The sequence below is a fragment of the Trichechus manatus genome, unplaced genomic scaffold (genome assembly GCF_000243295.1).
Source record: "Trichechus manatus latirostris isolate Lorelei unplaced genomic scaffold, TriManLat1.0 scaffold00028, whole genome shotgun sequence".
Lineage (NCBI taxonomy): Eukaryota > Metazoa > Chordata > Mammalia > Sirenia > Trichechidae > Trichechus > Trichechus manatus.
Window position 1 is genome coordinate 22165542 of NW_004443964.1, and position 21816 is coordinate 22187357.

A 21816-nucleotide genomic window follows, 5' to 3' on the forward strand; every position below is an offset into this window, starting at 1 on the left:
AATGTAGCAGGGTAAGGTTTCTATTAGATAAGCCCCAAGTATGTTTATACTGCATTTTATTACTGAACAAAAACTAAACTTGAATAGACTAGAAATATGTAGTGTTACAATTTAGACTTTATTGTTAAAACAGAATGTTGATTTTTAAAACTTCACTAATTTCTTAAGAAAAATCATTGGTTGAGAAAAAAAGCTTTCCCTTAATATTAAACTATTGCCATTGAGTCGATTCTGACTCATGATGATCCCGTGTGTTAAAGAGTAGAATTACTCCATAGAGTTTTCTTGGCTGTAGTCTTTTCAGAAGCAAATTGCCAGGCCTTTCTTCCACAGTACAGCTGGGTGAGTTTGAACCGCCAACCTTTCAGTTAGTTGAGTGCAAACCATTTGTACCACCCAGGGACCCTTCCTTAATACTACAGTGACATAAATACATTTTCTGGATAGGGACCTCACAAAAGCTAAGTTGTTGTTCTTCTACTTTAATTTGCCTTCAAAGTTTGTTTTCCTTTGGGAAAAGGAAAGGATGCTTAATAAGAACATATTATTTGCCTGATATTGATCTAGAATCTAGATGTTTTGCATTGACCCATTTAATAAGATACAGGTATTGGCTACTGAGTCTCTGCCATTCAAACGTAAGCCTGACTTTGAAACCAGTGTTTCTACCTTTATGCATTTTCCCTTCTTAGAAAAAGCTGATACTGAAAATAGGAGTGGGTTGGGGGAAGACAGCAGACTTACAGTGTCCCCAAATAACAAAGCAAGGTATGGATTGTCAGAAAGGCTTAGTTAATACACAGTTAATACACAGAGCTGGTATAGCTGAAGGAGCTTGTAGCTATAATGGCCTCTGTTTCCAGCTAATAGGCCTTGCAGTCTTAATGCAGTTGCCCAAAGCAAGCATAATTTTAGTAATTCATGTATCGGACTTAATACGATACTGGTTCTATTGAGCCTTTGACCTTCTTAATGGAATTTAGTTAATATAAATGAAAGAAATGAAGCCCAGATAGTAAATAAAATTAGAATTTTGGCAGTCAACATTAAGAGGTCTAATTTTTGGGGCAAGAATAGAAAGAGGAAGAGATTTTGGGGTGGGGAGGAAGAATGGTAAAACTCAGTTGCTGTACAGAGGCTGTTTCTCAGCACAGATCATCACATTGGAAGGACACATCAGAAGACATCAAGTATATGTTAAGTTCATGGCAAAGTTTGCCAGATCTTTCTCCAGTGGAGCCACTGGGGGGGTTCAGCCTGCCAGCCTTTTGATTAGCAGCTGAATGCTTAACTGTTTGTGCCAGCAGAGCTCCTTCTGTTAAGATTACAACCAAGAAAACCCTACGGAGCAGTTCTGCTCTGTAACACATGGGGTTGCCATGACTTGGAATTGACTCAATGGCAGCTAGTAACAAGAAGCATTTAGCATGTATTGTCTCATTCAATTCTTCTAACAAGTCTGTGAGATAAATATCGTTATTCCCATTTTGCAGAAGAAGAAACTGAGGCTTAGAGAAGGTTTGTAAGTTGTCCAAGGATAAACAACAAGTAAACTATAGAATCAGGATTTAAACCTTGGTATTTCTGGCTCCAAAACCCGTGCTTTAAACTACCACATTGAATATGAAAGGCTTTAATGCTGCTCCAAGAATTTGAAACTTTTATTTTGTAAGCCAAAGGCAATTTTTGAGCAGAGGTGAGGCAGAGACTTTCATTGCAAGAAGAGACGTTAGAGGTAACTTAATCTAAAACTCATTTTACAGATGAAGAAATTTAGGTTTAGGGTTCTGAAATGTGTTAGTGATAGTGCTAAAACCAGAGCCACAATTCTCTGATTCTCAGTCTTTTCTCTTTCCATAATACCAGCCAAATATTTGTAGTGGAAGTACAAATACTAGTTTGGTCAAAGTATTATCTGAAGGTTGAGATGAAAAACCATTTAGAAAGTTGTCTGAGTATGAGTTGATAAGGGCTTGGAATAGAATAATAGCAGTGGAAATGGAAAGGAAGATAAAGATATGAAGGATGATAAAAGTACAGTGTACAGTCAGTTCATGCATGTGTTTGACTAGTAAGCCCTTGTTCCCTGGGTTTAGTGTTAATCCCTTGTAATAATAATTGGTAGCATTTATTATTAAGCGTTTACTGAGTGATTGCACATGGATTATCTAATTAAAACCTCTTTGAGATAGATATGATTGTCATTTTACAGGTGAAGAAATTGATGTCTGAGCAATAATTTGCCCAAGGTCTAGGAAATAAGTGGTAGAATCGTGGTGTTGAAACCTGTGCTTTTCATCAGTATGCCATAATGTGCCTAATAGGCATGGCTCATTTCTGTCTCCTGGAGAAATAGGATTCTGGTGAGAAATACAAGTCCTACAGAATTGAAATAGACAGTAGTTACTCTGGCCAAAAGTAAATGGAGATAGGTCTGAATGTGATTTTTTTTTTTTCTTGGAACACTTGAAGTGGTCATATGTATTCTTTGTGATTAATATAAATTTGTGTAAATTCACTAGGAACTTGAGGCTAGATTGAGTGATAAGAACCTTGGGCAAATTTTTAGAGATGATAATTTGTCTCCAGAGAAAAATGAAATATTGTAGTTTGTCTTACACTATAATTTCCTTTCTGATTTCTTGTTGCATTTTTTATATTCCTCTCCTGTGACATTTTTAATATTATATTTTGCATAATTTGTGTCTGTTTTTTACCCTCATTAGACTATAAGGTCTTAAGAGAAAGTAATTGCTGTGTGCTTACATGTTCTCTATTGTTGCTTTTCAAATATTTTTTTTATTCTGCGTACGTTTATTGAATCCTTATTGTGCCAGGTCTGTACTAAGTCTTAAGAGTTCATGGATAAGAAATTGCCTTGGCCCTCCAAAGCTCATGTCTAATAGGGAGACAGATATAACAAGTAAATGTATTGTGGTATAATGATTATCATAACTGAAGTTAAAGGTACTATGAGGGCTTAATAGAGAATTGAACAACTTAATTTAGGATTTCAGTTTATTTCTTGTATGATTTAACAAGTGAAAAATCTCAGATTGTGAGAATAAGGAAGCAAGCAACTACTTCACATCTGCCTAACTATGCTAGTATATACATACAGCACAGGTGTCTGGGTTAGTGGAGTCTCTTCGTTCTTTTTTTTAAATATTGTGTTTTAGGTGAAAGTTTATACAACAAATTAGGTTTCTGTTTAACAATTTTTATACAAATTGTTTCATGACGTTTATAATTTTCATAATGTGTCAGCATTCTCATTTATTTCCACTCCGTTTGTTCGGTTTTCATTGATCTAGCTTCCCTTCCCCTCCTTGTGTTCTCGTCTTCACTTTTGGGTAAATGTTGACCATTTGGTCTCATATAGTTGGTTGTTTAAGGGAGCACATTACTCATGGGTGTAATAAGCCAATCTGTTATTTGGCTGAAAGGTGATCTCTAGAAATAGCTTCAGTTCCAAGTTCAAAGGGTATCTTAGGACAGTAGTCTCTGGGGTTCCTCTAGTCTCTATTGGTCCAGTAGGTCTGGCCTTTTTTAGGAATTTGAATTTTTTCTACACTTTTCTCCCATTCTATCTGGACCTTTTGTTGTGTCCCTGGTCAGAATGGTCAATAGTGGTAGCCAGGCACCATCTAGTTCTTCTGGTCTCAGGTTAGAAGAGCCTATGTGGTTCTTATGTGGTTCTGTGGACTATTAGTCCTGTGGGCTAGTTTCTTCTTTGGGAATCTCTTCATTCTTCCACGAGCAGCACTGGTATTTTAAAGTAGGACCAAATGTAAAAATGATAATAACACAGTAAAAAGTATGTTTTGTAAGAAATCTATTAAGAAAAAAGCTAAAAAAAAAAAAAGTCCATTAAAAAATTACTACCAAAATTTGAAATGAGACTTACACGTTTAGAAAAGAGGGAAAAAAATTATATTTTATGTATAAATGTGGTTTATTACATTACTTTTAAATCAAGTCTTTCCTCAGTCTTCCCAAGCTACCCTGTGAGGTAGATAGCCACCAAAGGAGAGTTACAGATAAATTCTGGTGGGAGCTCAGGGGAGGGAGCAAAGAACATAGGCTTTGGAGTAGGAATTGCAAACTCAGATGCCTGTTGGGTCCAGGTGGTAACATAAACAGTTGAAGCTGACTGAGTGAAATAATAGGAAGTGGTGTGAGCTGTGGCCATGTCTAGAGAAGAATAACTGCCACTCATCTGCTGATTGTTGCCATGTAGGAATGTAGTCTCAGTGTTGGCCAGATTCTGAATTTTTTAAAAGGAAGCCAGAAATCCAGATTTTTCTGCAAAATTTTCTGATTGATAAAAGTTGGCTCAAAATCTAAAATAGTATAGGGTAAAAATATACATGTATTTGACACACAGGTTACCAGTTTGTGACACCTGATGTGGAATTTCACCTGGGTTTAAATCCCATCTCTGCAACTGTGACCTTGCTGTATACCCTCAGTATACTTATATTTTAAAAAGATTTGAGGGATGCTTTGGGAATTAAACATGATAGCATATATGTTTTATGTATCTGTATACTACCTCATTTTCCTGTCCAATATGTAGAATAGGAGATATTGCCACTTAAGAGATTGTTTGCCGGTGGTCAAACCTCTAAGGATGGGAGTTGTGTTTATGGCACAAATCTTCTGACTTCTACTCCAGTACTTTTTCCAGTAGACTTATGGTTCTCAAACTTTAGTGAGCATCAGAAACATCTTGGATGCTTGTTAAAAATACAGATTCCCAGCTAGCACAATTCAGCAGGCCTAGGGTGGAGTTCAGGAAATTGTATTTTCAGCAAGCCTCCCAGGTAATATTCTGATGCAAGTGTAATGGACCACGGCTAGAAAAACATTGCTTTGGACTATATGAATAAAATAGGCTTCTTTAAAAATTACCTTCATTATAGCAAGTAGGCTAGACAGCTCTTTTCCTCATCTAAAATGGATTAGTGATTTTTGGTCTGAAGTAGTATAATGCTATTTATTTTTCTTTATAGTCTTATCCTTAGCCTGACTTTATGTTATTTCCTGTCTGGTTACTTATGGACTTTTTGCCCTGGGTTAATTTGCATGAAACTCTTATGTGTTGTTGTTCGGTGCTGTTGAGTTGGTTCCAACTCATAGCAACCCTGTGTACAACAGAACGAAACATTGTCTAGTCCTGTGCTATCCTCACAATCGTTGCTATGTTTGAGCTCATTGTTGCAGCCACTGTCAATCCAGCTCATTGAAAGTCTTTCTCTTTCTCACGGACTTTCTACTTTACCAAGCATGATGTCCTTCTCCAGGGACTGGTCCCTCCTGATAACATGTCCAAAGTAACATGTCCAAGTATTAGCCCAAGAGACAGAAAGGGCCACATAAACCAGAGACTGTATCATCCTGAGACCAGAAGAACTAGATGGTGCCCAGCTACCACCAGTGACCACCCTGACAGGGAACACAACAGAGAGTCCCTGATGGAGCAAGAGAAAAGTGGGGTGCAGAACTCAAATTCTAGTAAAAAGACTAGACTTAATGGTCTGACTGAGACTGGAGGATCCCCGGAAAGTGTGGCCCCCGGACTCTCCTGTCAACCCAGAACTAAAACCATTCCTGAGGCCAACTGTTCAGACAAAGATTAGACTGGACTATGGGACATAAAATGATACTTGTGAAGAATGTGCTTTCTTAGCTCAAGTAGATACATAAGATTGAATGGGCAGCTCCTGTCTGGAGGTGAGATGAGAAGGCACAGAGGGTCAGGAGCTGGTTGAATGGACACGGAAAATCCAGGGTAGAAAGGAGGAGTGTGCTGTCACAGTATAGGGAGAGGAATTAGGGTCACATAACAATGGTAAACAAGACAAAAATACTTTCAAAGTTTATAGAATCATAGAATTACCAGAGCTGGAAAACAAAATCTCCAAGAACCTAAGATCTCTGGGCTATTAAAGGAGATAAGAGTGATTTGTGAGTAATTTTCATATACTTAACTTTCTGAACTTTTATATTCTGCATGGACTTCATCTACTACAGATTTGACATACTATGGATTAATACCTTTTGCCACCTAGTATGTGTACATACATATGTGCTGTCGTCTTCCAGGTGAGGTAATAGTGAAATAGTAAGCATTTTAATAATGCTTTATTCTATTTTGCTTAGACTAAATTAATTTTCTTAGGTGATCTGTACTGCATGTTTAATTTGGAGGGAAAAAACAAACAAACAAACCCTGTTGTTGTCAAGTTGGTTCCGACTCATAACGACCCAATAGGACAGAGTAGAATTACCCCACAGGGTTTCCAAGGAGCGGCTGGTGGATTCAAACTGCCCACCTTTTGGTTAGCAGCCAAGCTCTTAACCAGTCTGCCACCAGGGCTCCTAATTTGGAGAAGGTCTTGCTAAATTATGCTTCTCTGAATTCATTCTTTTGACTTGCACTTAATATTTGTGTACTATTACTTTTCAAACTCAATAGTCACTCATTTTGTTAGTGGAATGATATCTGAGAATGACTGTTAGGTTATATTTTAATTATTGATCCTGGATAATAATTTTTCTCCATCTGTAAGTAAACAAAATCCAAACCTGTTGCTGTCAAGTCTGTTCCAACTTATAGCAACCCTGTAGAGCTGCCGCACAGGGTTTCCAAGGCTGTAATCTTTAGAGAAGCAGACCGCCACATCTTTCTCCCACAGAGCAGCTGGTGGGTTTGAACTGTCAAACTTTGGTTAGCAGCTGAGTGCTTAACCAGTGCTGTTTAATTACCACCAGGTTGTATGTAAAACATTAGAATTTATCACAGCTCCTGTATTACAGTATCTTTAATTTTAAGGTATTGATTTTCAAAAACGCCAAATTTGGAGGGGGGAAAAAAAAGAAGACTAATTTATTTTTTGTTTTCTGAAGACTTGAGGAAGTGACTGAGTTAGAGTGTAACAACATTCTATGTAGTGATTTATAGTTTACAAATCATCTTCCATTTGTTATCTCTTTTTGCCAGTCTTGAAAGTGAGGCGAGCATCTCCATTTTGCAGGGGAGGATGCTGAGACTCAGACTCTGTCACACAAGTGTTTAGATATATCTCTTATTGGAGAATTGAGATTTTGCAACCCAGCTTTTTTGAGGGACTACTTAGAAAAAATACAGAAAGAATAAAGATGAAATGGGGGTGCTATGGAGAGTACAGGAGGAGCAGTTTAAGGGAAGCTGGAGTTACAGAGTGGGCTGTAGAGTGATCCTGGAATAGTAAAAAAAAATTCTCAGTGTAGTTAAGGAAAACAGTAGTTAGAGAATACAACTCCATGAAGGCAATGGATTATTACAGTACTACAGGACTGACCACCATCTACATAATTCCCCCAAATATTTTCTACTGACATATTTTCCACTCTTCCAACTTTGGAATTGAAATGAACATTAGAGACCATTATCCCTTTCGTGCCTGGCTGTACATATAGCAACCATGAACTCTTTCAGCCTCTGGGGTTTATTGGGAAGCTGCTGTACTATTGGACAGTACGTGCTGCAGCAAGGCAGGGGCCTTTATGATTGTTTGAAACTGGAGAAACTGGTGTGTGCCGCAAATTACTGTTTTTACAGGGTATTGTTTGAAGCGTCTGAATTTTGGTAGGAAAAATAGAAATTTGAAATTTTTTATTTGTTGCACATATGTACCAATAGACCCAGTGGGGACTCTGGGGTATAATTAGTGGTACTTCATATGTACCACTAAAGACTTAGGGTAGGCTTGTGGGAGGGAGCAAGAAAAAAAAAATCCATACTACCTACCAAAAATTCAGACACACTCAATGATCCAGCATGCTTCCATTAATGAAAACACATAGTATCAACAAAAAATTCAAAGCAGAAAATAATTGGATCACCAAAGGGTTACTTCTGTCTAACTCCTGTTTTTTGAATAATGAATTTAGCCCAGATAATAAGCCACATGTCCAATTAATGTAGTTCAGATCCCTTGAGTTCCAGGGTGCTACTCTTTACAAAAGCACATTCTTTTGGAACTCTTTAATTAAAACATATCCACATTAAAAAATTAAAAATAACACATCCACATAGATTGAAGTTCAAAAGTAGTTTTTGGTCTGCCTGCATGTGCATAGGAGTGTACTAGATACTTGAGTTTAGACAATTACTTTTTGCTAGGAGCTGCTTTTTAGAAAGAGGAAAAATGTTTTCAGAATTTCTAATAGACCACTTGCCCTAATCTAATTCCCTGGAAAGCAGCATTATTATGAGGGCTAAATTGAGATTTTTCAGCCCTGAGATCAGTTACAACCACATTCTTAGATTAAAAAAAAAAAAAAAAGTATTTTCCTAAGTGTAAGTTCTTTCTCCTGTAATTTTTTCTTAAACATTTGATGCTGCTTTCCTATGACTGCTAATGAGTGATGGCAGAAAATTAACCAGCTTCTAATAAACAGTAATACAAAACTCAAAACCATTTCAGGAGGTAGCATATGATCAAGAACTGATGGTATTGAAGGAAGAAGTCCAAACTGCACTGAAGACATTGGTGAAGGACAAGGTTTCAGGAATTGCCGCAATACCAGTTGAGATATTTCAGTAAACAGATGCAGTGCTGGAAGTGCTCACTTGTCTCTGCCAAGAAAGTTGGGAGACAGCTACCTGGCCAACCATCTGGAAGAGATCCATATTTGTGCTCATTCCAAAGAAAGATGATCCAATGGAATGTGGAAATCATCAAACAATATCATTAATATCACATGCAAGTAAAATTTTGCCACATGTAATGGTTGTGGCATTACATTGACAGGGAACTGCCAGAAATTTACACCAGATTCAGAAAAGGATATGGAACAAGGGATATCATTGCTGATGTCAGATGTATCTTGGCTGAAAGCAGAGAAAGATGTTTACCTGTGTTTTATTGACTATGCAGAGGCATTCGACTGCATGGATCGTAACAAATTATTGATAACATTGCGAAGAATGGCAATTCCAGAACACTTAATTGTGCTCATGAGGAACCTGTACATAGACCAAGAGACGGTTGTTCAAACAGAACAAGGGGGGATACTGCATAGTTTAAAATCAGGAAAGATGTGTGTCAGGGTCGTATCCTTTCACCTTATTTATTCAGTCCGTATGCTGAGCATATAATCTGAGAAGCTGGGCTATGTGAAGAACGCGGCATCAGGGTTGAAGGAAGACTCATTAACAACTTGGGATATGCAGATGACACAACCTTACTTACTAAAAGTGAAGAGGACTTGAAGCCCTTACTGATGAAGGTCCAAGACTACAGCCTTCAGTGTGGATTACACCTCAACATAAAGAAAACAGAAATCCTCACAACTGGGCCAAGATTAAAGTCAAGGATTTCATTTTACCTGGATCCACAATCAACGCCCATGGAAGCAGCAGTCAGGAAGTCAAATGACATATTGCATTTGGAAACTCTGCTGCAAAAGACCTCTTCAAAGTGTTGAAAACCAAAGATGTCACTTTGAGGACTAAGGTGTTCCTGACCCAAGCCATGGTATTTTCAGTCGCCTCATATGCATGCGAAAGCTGGACAGTGAATAAGGAAGATCGAAGAAGAATTGATGCCTTTGAATTATGGTGTTGGTGAAGAATACTGAATATACCATGGACTTCAGTAGAACCAACAAATCTGTCTGGGAAGAACTACAGCCAGAATGCTTCTTAGAAGTGAGGATGGCAAGACTTCATCCCACATACTTAAGACATTTTATCAGGAGGGACCAGACTCTGGTAAAGTAAAGGGTCATCGAAAGAGAGGAAGACCCTCAAAGAGATGGATTGACACAGTGGCTGCAACAATGATTGTGAGGATGGTGCAGGACCAGGCAGTGTTTCATTCTGTTGTACATAGGGTCGCTATGAGTTGAAACTGACTCGACAACACCTAACAACAACAACAGCATAACAGCTTGCATATTTTTTGAGATAGGGAACTGTATAATATAGTTGTATGTTCTACTTGGTAAAATAATTTCTTGATTACAAGAAAGTTAAATGAATCATCAGAATCTTACAGTGTTACACGAAAAGCACCATGATAACTAAATATTCTTGAGAAAGTTTGAGACCCGCTGTAAACATATTCATTCTCTGACTCAACAAATACTTTTTAATTAAATGCTGTTCTGTGCCGGGTACTATGTCTCAGGTATGCAGGATATAAACTAAGTAAAACTAAGGCACAAAAGTGTTACCCAACTTTTTTTTTGAACTAAGGACCTTTTATTGTTTTTTTCCCAAGCCCCATGTTTTGGACTATTTTACCCCAAAATCGTATTAAATTAGTTTTCCTATTTGAAAAATACATTTGTCTTGTGTTAGCATTGTGGTTTGAATGAGATAGCCTTCAGCAAATCGGTATAATTTTTACCGAAATAGTCTTATTTTGAGTAAAAGTATGATTTCTTTTAGAGTTTTTTTTTTTTTTTTTAAATTGTAAATACCTCATGAATTCTCTTTATTATCTCTTTTAAGGGCTCGAAGATCTCATGTCATCCTTGGATGAGATAATCCTTTCTAGGATTAACATTCTGATTGTATAACAGTTTGACTACAGCCTTTTTGCCTCATCTTTGTCCCTGTTTATTAATATATTAGGTTATATTGATTAAAATACAATTGTTTTATCCTAGAAAGCCAGCTTTGATACTCTGGAAAGTTAAAAGGATGGAGTTTCTTTTAGGTCACAATAAACTTCTGTTCCCATTAAAAGACAACCATATTTGAAAATCAAATAAGTCTGGTTATTGCATAGGTCACTAAACGGGCCATGGCAAGAATAAATTGTAGTTCATTTTTGTAATACTGGGTAATTTGAATTCTGCTTTGAGTAGGGAGTTCTTTGTTGTTTTTTTTTTTTTTTAACTTAAAAACTCTGTAGGGAATAATAAATATACTTGATATTTCTAGATAGTGTTTCCTGACTGGTGGCATATGTTACATTCTTACAGTTACTAAGAAAAATATCTAAATGATTCTGAAAGTAATCATGGTTTTCATGCCACTGAAGACTGTCATTTTCAGGGGAAATCTGTAAAAGTGAAGCTTTGGTTTGGAAATAGATGTACCATTTTTTAATACAACAAGTGTTTCTGGGATATATTGATATATGTAATATATGTAATCATTGTTTTAATAAATAAAATAAAATAAATAATAAAATAAAATTATATTTAAATAAGCGTGGTTTATTTTAGAGTCCTATTTGAATACTGTAAATCAGTGAATAGTCATCTTCCTAATTTTTTATCATTCTTGATTTCACATATGTATTTGAGTTGCTTAAAGCAAGAAATAAATAGATTTCAGGATATCAGGTTCTTTGCCTTTGTCAGTTTAATGGCCTTTTGAAACTGGGTTTTGTGACTTTTTGATGGTTTTCGTATTTCTACTTTACTAGGATCAATCTTTTAAGACAATTTTAGGCATTTTAAAACTTGTTAAATTGTTTTTCAGTTGGCTCCACAAATATTTTGTTTTTATCCTCGCTCATGCTAGAAGTTCAAATTGGTAAGATTTTATTATTTTGCCTACTTACAGGTAATTTATGAGGTATAGGACCTTGTTTTATTCACTGCTGTATGTCCAGTGCCTAGAATAGTGTCTAGTATGTAGTAGGAACTCAATAAATGTTTGTAATAAGTATTTGTTATTGAATGACTCACTGTAAGGAGAAAGGCTAATTGCTGTCGAGGTGATTGTAACTCATGGTGACCCCATAGAACCATGCTCCATAGAGTTTTCAGTGGCTGATTTTTCAGAAGTAGATCTCCAGGCCTTTCTTCTGAGGCACCTCTGGGTAAACTCAAACCTCTAATCTTTCAGTTAGCAGCTGTTTACACTACCTAGAGACTCCAAGGGGAAAGGCAGCAAAGATAAATTGTAGTGTTCTTACATCTTGACAGTCCAACCAGTGTTTTAATCACTTTGGAAGCTTCTTCATTTCTAATTTATTTCTATAGAGAAGTCATATGTCTTGTGTTTCTCAAGCATGGCTGATAACTAGATTATGTTATTGTTACCAGTCATTGTTAGCTGTCGTCAAGTCGGCCCCTGAATCTTGGTAACCTCATACACAGTGGGATCAGACTATTGTGATCCATAGGGTTTTCCTTGGCTAATTTTTATGAAGTAGATTGCCAGCCTTTTCTTCCTAGTCTGTCCTAGTCTGGAAGCTCCACTGAAGCGTGTTCAGTACCAGAGCAACATGGAAGACTCCACTGACAGATAGGTGGTAGCTGCACTTGAGGTGCATTGGCTGGAAGTGAAATCCAGGTCTCTCACATGGAAGGCAATAATTTTACCACTGAACCACCACTTCCCTGCTTGAATATGGTTGTTCCTTAATATTTTCTTCCCAGTCATTCTAGTCATAGAGTTTGTCTCTTTAAAAATAATGTTTCTTCCACTACCCCATAAAAAAGTATTTCTTTTCAATCTAAATTTTTGAGCCAATTCTGTTGGTTGGTGTATCCTTACTGCTTTAAAATAAAAACTGATTCATGAGGGGTTGTCCTTAGAAACAGGGTGGCTATAGGTGATCAGTGGGTTTTTTTATTTGGCCTTACTCTCTCTTCACTTATAAGTCATAATGCCTTCACATTTTAGCAAGAGCTGCATGTGTGAGCATTTTGATACTTTTGTTATTGTAGAAATGAAACTGTCTTTTAAAATACAGAAAATATAATTCCATTTGATTAGTGAAATATCATTTAAAGTTTTTATTTAGAAACTGTGGATACCAGGGTTTTTTTCCCCCATCACATGAATTCATTAGTATTGGCACAGTCTAGATTTAGTATGTGTTTTCTTCTTTCTTTCCCTTTCCAGTTGGCCAGATTACAGTCATATTGTCTATTGAGCTTAAGCCAAGGAAGACAATTTCTTCTAAGGAGAGTATTTAATATTCTGGTTGAAGTTGCCTCCTTTGGAGTGAAAAAATAAAAACAAAAATATTCCTGATAATTTAATGGATTCTAAAATATATTTGTTCCCTTTAAAAGAAACCAAGAAACAGGGAGCCTAGATTTAGTTAATTTCATTTTAAAAGGAAATTAAGTTTCTAGAAAATATCCTGTTGGCAGACATTCTAGTGCTACCTACCTTTTGAAAAGGTATCACTGTAAGTTGTTATTCATGTTTTTTTATGACAGGATTTACCACTGGTAGCAAATCAGTAAATTGAGGGGAATTTATTTATTTATATTTATTTATTTTATGGTGCAGCCTCTTCCTGTATGTGTTGGTCAGTGTTTTTTCCCTCTGGGATTTTTTTCTTGTTTTGGAGCCTTTGTAATTATGGAAAGAAATTACTGCTTGGCCTGGTCAGTAATGTCACCTTCAGAGGACTTTGAAAAGCCAGGCTGTTTATTTTCTGTGAGTTGCCTCTGAGTGGACTAATTGTAAATGCGACAGCCTTTTTGATGGCTACTTTCTCTGGACTTCCTGGTCTCCAAAGCTTGGCTTTGTTGTGTGCAGAAAGAAAGATGTTGGCAGGCCTGGGAAGACTGTTCATCAAGAGGAAGCAAAATTCTAAGGAGAGCCACTTAAAGAGTTTTATTTATTCATAACAGAACTCAAATACACATAAGTTTTCCACGCACTGAAGTTGTAAGGTTATTTTCCAGGCCTCTTAAATTGTTATATTTTTGGGGAAGGTCTGAGGACTCCACCCTCCCTGCCTGCATTATCCCCATAGAGTTCTTTTATGAAGCAAATAGCTTGATCAATGTCCCATTGATCTAATTGAGTCTTTGATGTATTTTCTTTAAGGAAAAGTCTCACCTTGGGCCCCAATACTGATTTACCAAAATGAGAGATTGGAAGCTCTGGCTAGTTTTCTCGCTCTAAACTGGCCTCTTTCCTTTCCCTGCATTATTGAAAAGGAGAAGGTTCATGTTCTCAAGTAACAGTACAAAAATCTCACACCCTAGTCCTACCAGTATGGAAACAGCTGCTGCAGCACAGAATGTTCTTCCTCTGTCCCCAGCTGAAATTGGGGGAGGGACAAAGCCCAATTGTTACTTTACCCCCATCCTGTCTGCCTGCTAGAAGGCCTATTTCCTACCCTGATGGTTTCTGCCTAACAAATGGTGTTTCTTTTTTACAGCATTATGATCCTGGACTTGTTGTGGTGATGGTAAACTTAGCAGTGGTAATTTTTTATTTTCAGACTGAATTACTCCTTTTGTCATCAGTGCACCAATATGTTAGGCTTACTTTCTCTGTTGTAGCCTTCATCCTTCTGCTTGGTCTTTTTCATTTTCCTTTCCTTTCCTTTCCTTATGCAACTTGTCTGATCCTTGTTCATTAAAGGGTAATGTTAAGAAGGGATTGTTTGTTTGTGTTAGAACTGCCAAAAAAAAAAAAATCAGTTAAAACATTAAATTCTAATACTGTCAAAACTTGATTTCCCCACAATGTAATGGGCACTAGCACTTGCTACTGCGATTTATAAATAAAACAAACTTTGACTGCCTTAGAAGGCAAAAGTACTAATGCAGAGTTTATAAACGGGGGTTTACAGAGGTAATGAATTTGTACCAAAACTTTTTCTTGATTCTTGCAAAACAAAAAAATTCCGGTAGACCAAAAACGATCCCCCCACCAAAGAAAAGTAAATTCCTTTGACATTTCTTTTCAATTGTTCCATTGGACTGTTTGTTTTTACCAGTAAATCCCTGATTGAGATGTTATGAAAGTGATATTGCACCTAGGAAGTCATTTTTATAACCTGTCTTTAATTTGGTCCTTTTGCTAAAGATTGCAGTCACTGCTTATTTATTATACCATTGGGCATAAGGTAGTAATGCATTTTTGTTTCTTTAACTGGCCGTCTTTGTTAGTACCTAAAAGAAGGCTGTATTCTAGAACTTTTTTTTTTGATGGCATGAGATGCTTTATTTAAACTTTTTTTTTCACTATGATAATTGTTTCTAATTATATCCCTATTTATTGTTGAAAAGCAATGATGGGATATTGGTGATAAGAGTTAAACTTCTGAATTCGTTTTTCATTACTTTTTAAGACAAAAATAATCTCACAAATAAAAAGCAACTGAGTACAAGTGGTTGCCTGTCATTTTGAAAATGGTGTCTTCTTTTTTCCCAGGATCAGTCCCAGTCACAATCATGGTACTTATAATTTAAAAAAAAAAAATTTTTTTTTTTGGTAATACCTCAGATTTAGCCAGGCAAAACTCAGTTTTTAGCCCAAAGGTATAATATATACGTGTATATAACAAAACCAACAAACGAACAAAAAAACCAATTGTTTACACCAGCCTGAGTGAAATGATGAGGGAAGTAAACATTGTGTTTTTTCACTAAAGGTGTACAACGGATAAGGTAAGTCCTCTTTTCAGTGGGCTTACATCACAATAAACAGCGCAAGTTGTGATGTAAAACAGCTGTGGTAGTAAAGTGCTTGTCTGCCCCATTTTGCTTTGTTTGGCTGGTTATGAGTGGATTAAATATACATTTAAAAAAAAATTCTCCAGCATAGATTGATTAGTTTAAAGTCAATTTTCTTCGCAACTAGTCCTTTTCACAGCTTACCGATTGCCATTTGCCAGTGTTAAATCCAGTCTGGGAAATAGGACCTCAGAGCAGTAGTTTAAAAAATAAAAAAGTTCTTCGTTCCTAAAAGCAACTAACTGTTGCTTTTCATTTAAATTTTTCACAGCCTCATTTAATTGTAAACTATCTTTTGAAATCAAACAAAAATATTAAATATACTGAGTTGCAATTATAGTTTTCTTGCATCATGTTTGAAAATGTACCTTTTTGATTTAAGCATATCAGTTGATGTATTTATTACCAGTTAAAAAGTGTGTATGGGAGGATGTCAGTAGGTAGTAAGAGTGAAGTGATTCATGATGGGAGGTTATTTTGGGATCTTTTTTAAAAAAATTTTGATTTTAAACCTCCTAGTGTCATTGCTTGAAGTGCTTTGTGTTTCTTAGTAATTTAATTTTGCCGTAGTAAAATGAAATTATCCCCAACTAGAAGTCAGCCAAAGTGGTTAGTTGGGTTTAAACTGGAAGAAATAGGTTTGGGTGTAAGCTGTGAGAATGGCTTGTGTTTGGTTCACTGTAGCTTTCTGGTCTCTGCACTCCAAGGCAAGATCTCTAACCACCCAAACCCAATGTGTAAAATAAGTTGTTTGGCTTGGCTTTATGTCTTACCTTGATTATATGTTCCTGTTACAGGGAGAACAGATCCTATCCCGATCGTTGTCAAGTATGATGTCATGGGCATGGGTCGCATGGAAATGGAGGTAAATTAATCTTATTAACGCACTTGTTTTATGGGATTTAAAACTGATATTCCAAATTCAGATGCCAATGCAAGAATACACTTAGTAGATGGAATTGTAGTTTTAATATTTTTCTTTCAACAATTTTGAAATACTATTTTACATTCTCATTTAGTGCTACCTTTGAGGCAGGTAGATAATAAATAATGCCCCTGCTTTAACTGAGGCATAAAGAAGTTGAGTAGTTTGCCCAGGCTTATACAGCATGGCAAAATCAAACTTAGATTCAGACACTGGGGGCTCATTTCAGTAGGCAGTGTTGTTCAACTCTTAAAATATTTGCTCTGGTAAAAGCTTTGCGCTTCTAGAGCCGTGTACAACAGTCACCTGTGATACTTGCTTTTTATTGCCTAAAATATTTTTCCCATTTACTCCTAATTCTTTGGCATTGAACATTGAAATCTTTCATGTATCAACAAATGTGCCTATTGGGAACCACCAGCGTGAAGTGATCAGTAAATTATTTTGAGTGCTGTTTTCTCCGTGGAGTGACAATAAAGCAAGAGGTAGATGAGCAAAATGCAAAGTTTTTTGTTTCCAGACAGTGCTGTAGTTGTGCAGATGACTTTTTCATAGCTAATTCTGAGGTACTTTAGGAATGAAGACTAATTATATCTTTTTGTTAAGCTCGATTATGCTGAAGATGCTACCGAACGGCGTCGTGTCCTAGAGGTAGAAAAAGAAGATACGGAAGAGCTGAGACAAAAGTACAAGGTACTTAAATGAATCTATTCTTGCAAGTGGGGTGCTCACACTGAAGGAGAGATAGTCATTTTTGGTCAATAGTATCTTTGTCGACAACAGTATTTTTTTTGACATTTGGTAGAAATTATTAGATATCAGATGTCTGTTACTTTCCTATTTATTGCTTCTGTAAAAACTACAGAGATAATAATACCTACTTTGTAAGTATATTAGGAAGATTTCATTAGTTAGTATTTGAAAACACAATACCTGCCACGTGTAGTCAGTCAATCAGTAGCAGTAAAAAATGTTACTTAAGAGTCCTTTGAAAGCTATTGATAAGACTTTGCTTTTTTTTGCTTGATACCTACTGATAAGACTTTGCTTTTTTTTTTTTTTTTAAATGGGTGAGGTATTTTAAGAATAACAATAAATTGAAAACTTTTTGTTCATTGTTAATTAAACTCAGTTCTAAAGCAGAGATTCTGTCACATGGAAGTATTAAGTTGAATTTTTCTTTTTGAAGGAGGTAGCTGTAGAAAACTCTGGATCTTCAGATGTGTTGCAAATTAGCTTTCAAAAAGGCCGATTAGGGAACTTGCCTTTTGAGGTGTTTTAAGAGTTCCCAGTCTCTGCCACAAAATAGATAAATTTGAAGATAAAGACTGGTTTAGTTAGGTTATCATATAGAACTGATTTTAGTCATGATACTTAGGTTGGGAAGACAAAAAAGGGATTTATTGATAAGAATATTTTCTAGCATAACAGGTAGGAGGAGAAAAAACGAAGCCATAGCCTATCAGTTATGTGAGTTTATAAGGCCTGTAAGGCACCTTGTAAAGTCTCACAGCTACTTTTTTTTTTTTTTATTGTACTTTAAATGAAAGTTTACGATTCAAGTTAGTCTCGTACAAATTTTATACATAGTTATATGACTCTAATTGCTCTCCCCATACTGTGACAGCACACTCCGCCTTTCCACCCCTGATTCCCTATGTCCATTCAACCAGCTCCTAACCCTCTCTGCCTTCCCATCTCACCTCTGGACAGAAACTGCCCGTTTAGTCTCTTGTATCTACTTGAGCTAAGAGGCACACTCCTCACGAGTATCACTTTATGTCCCACAGTCCAATCCAATCCCTGTCTGAAGAGTTGGCCTTGAAAATTGTTTTAGTTCTGGGCTGATAGAGAACCCAGGGGCCGTGTTTTCTGGGGTTCCTCCAGTCTCAGTCAGACCATTAAGTCTGGTCTTCTTACTAGAATTTAAGTTCTGCACCCCACCTTTCTCCTGCTCCATCCGGGACTCTCTCTTGTGTTCCCTGTCAGGGTCGTCATTGGTGGTAGTCGGGCGCCACCTGGTTCTTCTGGTCTCAGGCTGATGAAATCTCTGGTTTATGTGGCCATTTCTGCTCTTGGGCTAATACTTTCCTTGTGTCTTTGGTGTTCTTCATTCTCCTTTACTCCAGGTGGTTGGGACCAATTGATGCATCTTAGATGGCCGCTTGCAAGCTTTTAAGATCCCAGACGCCACTCACCAAAGTAGGATGCAGAATATTTTCTTAATAAGCTTTGTTACGCCAGTTGACCTAAATGTCCCCTGAAAGCATGGTCCCCTGGCCCCTACCCCTGTTCCTCTGTCCCTCAGAGTGTTTGATTGTATTCAGGAAATTTCTTAGCTTTGGTTTAGTCTAGTAGTGCTGACTTCCCCTGTAGTGTGTCACAACTGCTTTTAACTGCCTGTAAATTTAGCTCAATGTCTTGAATTCCCTAAATTGGTGAGACTGAGGGAAAGGGGTAATGTACCAACCTGAGGCCATAAGAATCAAGTTTTTGTAGTCCTGGAAAGCAAGGATCTATTATTTCCTTTATTTGTTAAGGTATATAAAAATCAAGCATAAATTATGACAACTATCCAAGTCCTGACACTTTGTCAGGAGGGACCAATCCCCGGAGAAGGACATCATTAGCGGGTCAGCGAAAAAGACAAAGACCCTCAACAAGATGGATTAACACAGTGGCTACAACAGGGAGCTCAAGCATAACAATTATGGGGATGGCGCAGGACTGGGCAGTGTTTCGTTCTGTGGTACATAGGGTTGCTATGAATCAGAACTGACTGGATGGCACCTGACAACAACATCCGAGGACTTGAAGATGTGTGCTTCTGTTTTGAATTTTTATGGCTATCTGGATCTCTTTAAGTGATTATATTATATTATATTGTATTGTATTGTATTGTATTATATTATCTAGAGTTGAAATTAATTATTTTAAGATTCTAGATGATTGTGAGTCAAGAAATTGGTGTTTCTCCTGCCTCATTATTATATACCCCAAGCAGTGATGCAAAGAGACTGTAGAAGTAGCAGCTGTGAGATGCCATTTATTTCTTTAATACAATTGGTAGCCTAGATGCCCTTCTCTTTCCTCCTCAGTATTATATCGGATGACTATATGAGCCTCCTTGTAGCTTTTGTGGAATTTTGTTTTCTACCTTTAAATACTGAGTTTGAAAAGTGTACTAAATATGGTGCCTTTAATTATTCAGAACCTCTTACCTGAGCACAATTATTTTATTGCTTAAACAAGGCTATTATGTGGTTGCTAACTGTGGCAGCATTATGAACCGTACATTCTTTAGATCTCAGAGCTTATTTTAGGTTATTCAGCAACTGGAAACAGTCACCTCAGGTTCTAGTATCAAATATCCTTTCTTTGTTGCTACTGAACCAAGGCGTTTGCAGAAATATTTGGTTTAGCCACAAGATGCATTTTACCTCTTTAGGCATGGATTTGGTGAGAAAGATATGTGTTCCCTAGTGCAAAATCCACTTTTTTCAATTTTTTTTCCCTGTAACATCATCATTTTTATTGAGTAGCGTAGCTTCAAGTGACAAAGTATATGATTTTGAAATCAAGGTTTTTTAAAGGTTTATAGCTGAAAATCTTTAAACCATTAAAAACTTTTGGACCAGTCCTACAGAAAATAACTAAAAGTGCTAGGTTTTTTTTTTTTTTTTTTAAAAAAAACTTCTTAAAAGCATCTAAGAGTGGGTGAGATATTGAGGAGTTAGGCTAAAATCTAATGAGGTAAATTGAGCAGTGAAATCATTTTTCCCTGAGGGCATGGCATTTGCCAAACCTGGAAAAAAGTACAGAGCCTTCTTAGTGTAGAGAATTTAACAGATACTCTTTATAAAGCTGGGACCACAAAGAGCTATAGTCTCAATGTAAATATGAACCATAAGTTAACCTGTCTCACCTCTACTTTCCTATAGGAGGAAAGTTATTGGCCCTGGGCAGAACCGGGGGCACAAACCATTCCTGAGACACGCCAGTCCTCACTTTATATTTGATATTTCAGAACACCTCATGTTATGAATTTAAAGTTATCCCAGACAGATGTTTCCCCAGACATCTAACAGAAACAAATGCAGATCTTCTCTGGAGGAATGGTCCTTCATCCTAGGCAATATACGCGTGCACACACACGCGCACACACACACGCACGCACACAAACCTAAGAAAGTATCAAATAGAACTTACATAGAAGAAAAGATCAGTCAACAACTCAGTAAGTAGGCTTAAAAGGTAAATAAACAAGCTTTAGAAAGAATTGGGAGATTGAAAAAAGTCAGAAGAAATTATGTAGACTGTAGCACAGAGAAACAACAGTGGAATTGTGAAGGAGAAGTTAAGAGACGTGGAATATAGAGTGAGAAGTTCTAACATAAAGAATGGAATTCCAGAAGAAAGGGAAATAATGGACAGAAACAGTATTGAAGAGCTAATGGCTAGCAATTTTTCAGCACTCAGCAAAAAACACTAAAATTCAGATTCAAGAAGCCCAAAGAATTCCAAGCAGGATAAATAAAAAGAAATCCATATCTATACACAGCCTTTTGAAACTGCAGGGTACCAAAGTCGAAGAGAACATCTAGTGAAAACAAGATTTTCTCTAAAAGAGTAAATAGACCAATTGCTGACTTTTCAACACCTGTCTTCTGGAAGACAAGAGATGGTGGAATGATATTGGCAGAGAAAGTAACTGCCAACCTAGCGTTATATACCAAATAAAATGTGTTTCAAGAATGAGGGTGAAATAAAGGTATTTTCAGACAAAAGCTATGAGAATTCACTAAATTTGATGAGACCCTCACTAAAGAGAATGATAAGGAATATACTTCAGAAGGAAGGTGATCCCAGGAATAATGTCTGAGATACAAGAAGGCATGATGACTATAGAAAATGATAAGTAATTCGGTAAACTTAAAATAAGAATTCTATAAGAAATAATTTCCTGTGGAATTAAAAAAAATATATAAGGGAATTAGAATTAATTACAACAATAACTAAGTTTGAAAGGGAGTAAACGGAGTTAGTTTTCTTCTTCTTTTTCCATTTTTCAACATCTTTATTGTTTATACCAGTACTTTAAATAGATCAGTGAAAGATCCTTTACAGTGTATGCATGCAAACTTTGTTTCCAATGTAAAAAAAAAAAATTTGGTGAAAATGTGTACAACAAAACATACACCCATTCAACAATTCTGCATGTACAGATCAGTGCCACTGGTTACGTTACATTCTTCACATTGTGTCAGCATTCTCACTATTTCTACCCCTATTTTTTCATCATCATTAACTTTTTTTTTTTAATTGTACTTCAGGTGAAGGCTTAACAGAAAAAATAGTTTCTCATGAAACAGTAGTACACATATTGTTTTATGACATTGGTTAACAACCCCACAACATGTCAACCCTCTAACTTCTCAACCTTTTTT

General features: G+C 36.6%; 1 protein-coding gene across 4 annotated transcripts in view; it reads left to right on the plus strand.

The window, feature by feature from the left end:
• GPATCH8 (G-patch domain containing 8) overlaps positions 1–21816 on the plus strand; it is a 111697-nt gene that overhangs the window by 48374 nt on the left and 41507 nt on the right. For 3 of the 4 annotated variants that reach the window (XM_012554945.1, XM_004374291.2, XM_023729405.1), the window contains 2 exons: positions 16242–16309; positions 16976–17062. The exons of the other annotated variant lie outside the window; for it this stretch is intronic. In XM_012554945.1, coding sequence (XP_012410399.1) covers positions 16283–16309; positions 16976–17062 — 114 coding nt within the window. In that variant the 5' untranslated portion in view covers positions 16242–16282. The remainder of the gene's footprint in view (positions 1–16241; positions 16310–16975; positions 17063–21816) is intronic. 4 annotated transcript variants of the gene reach the window in all.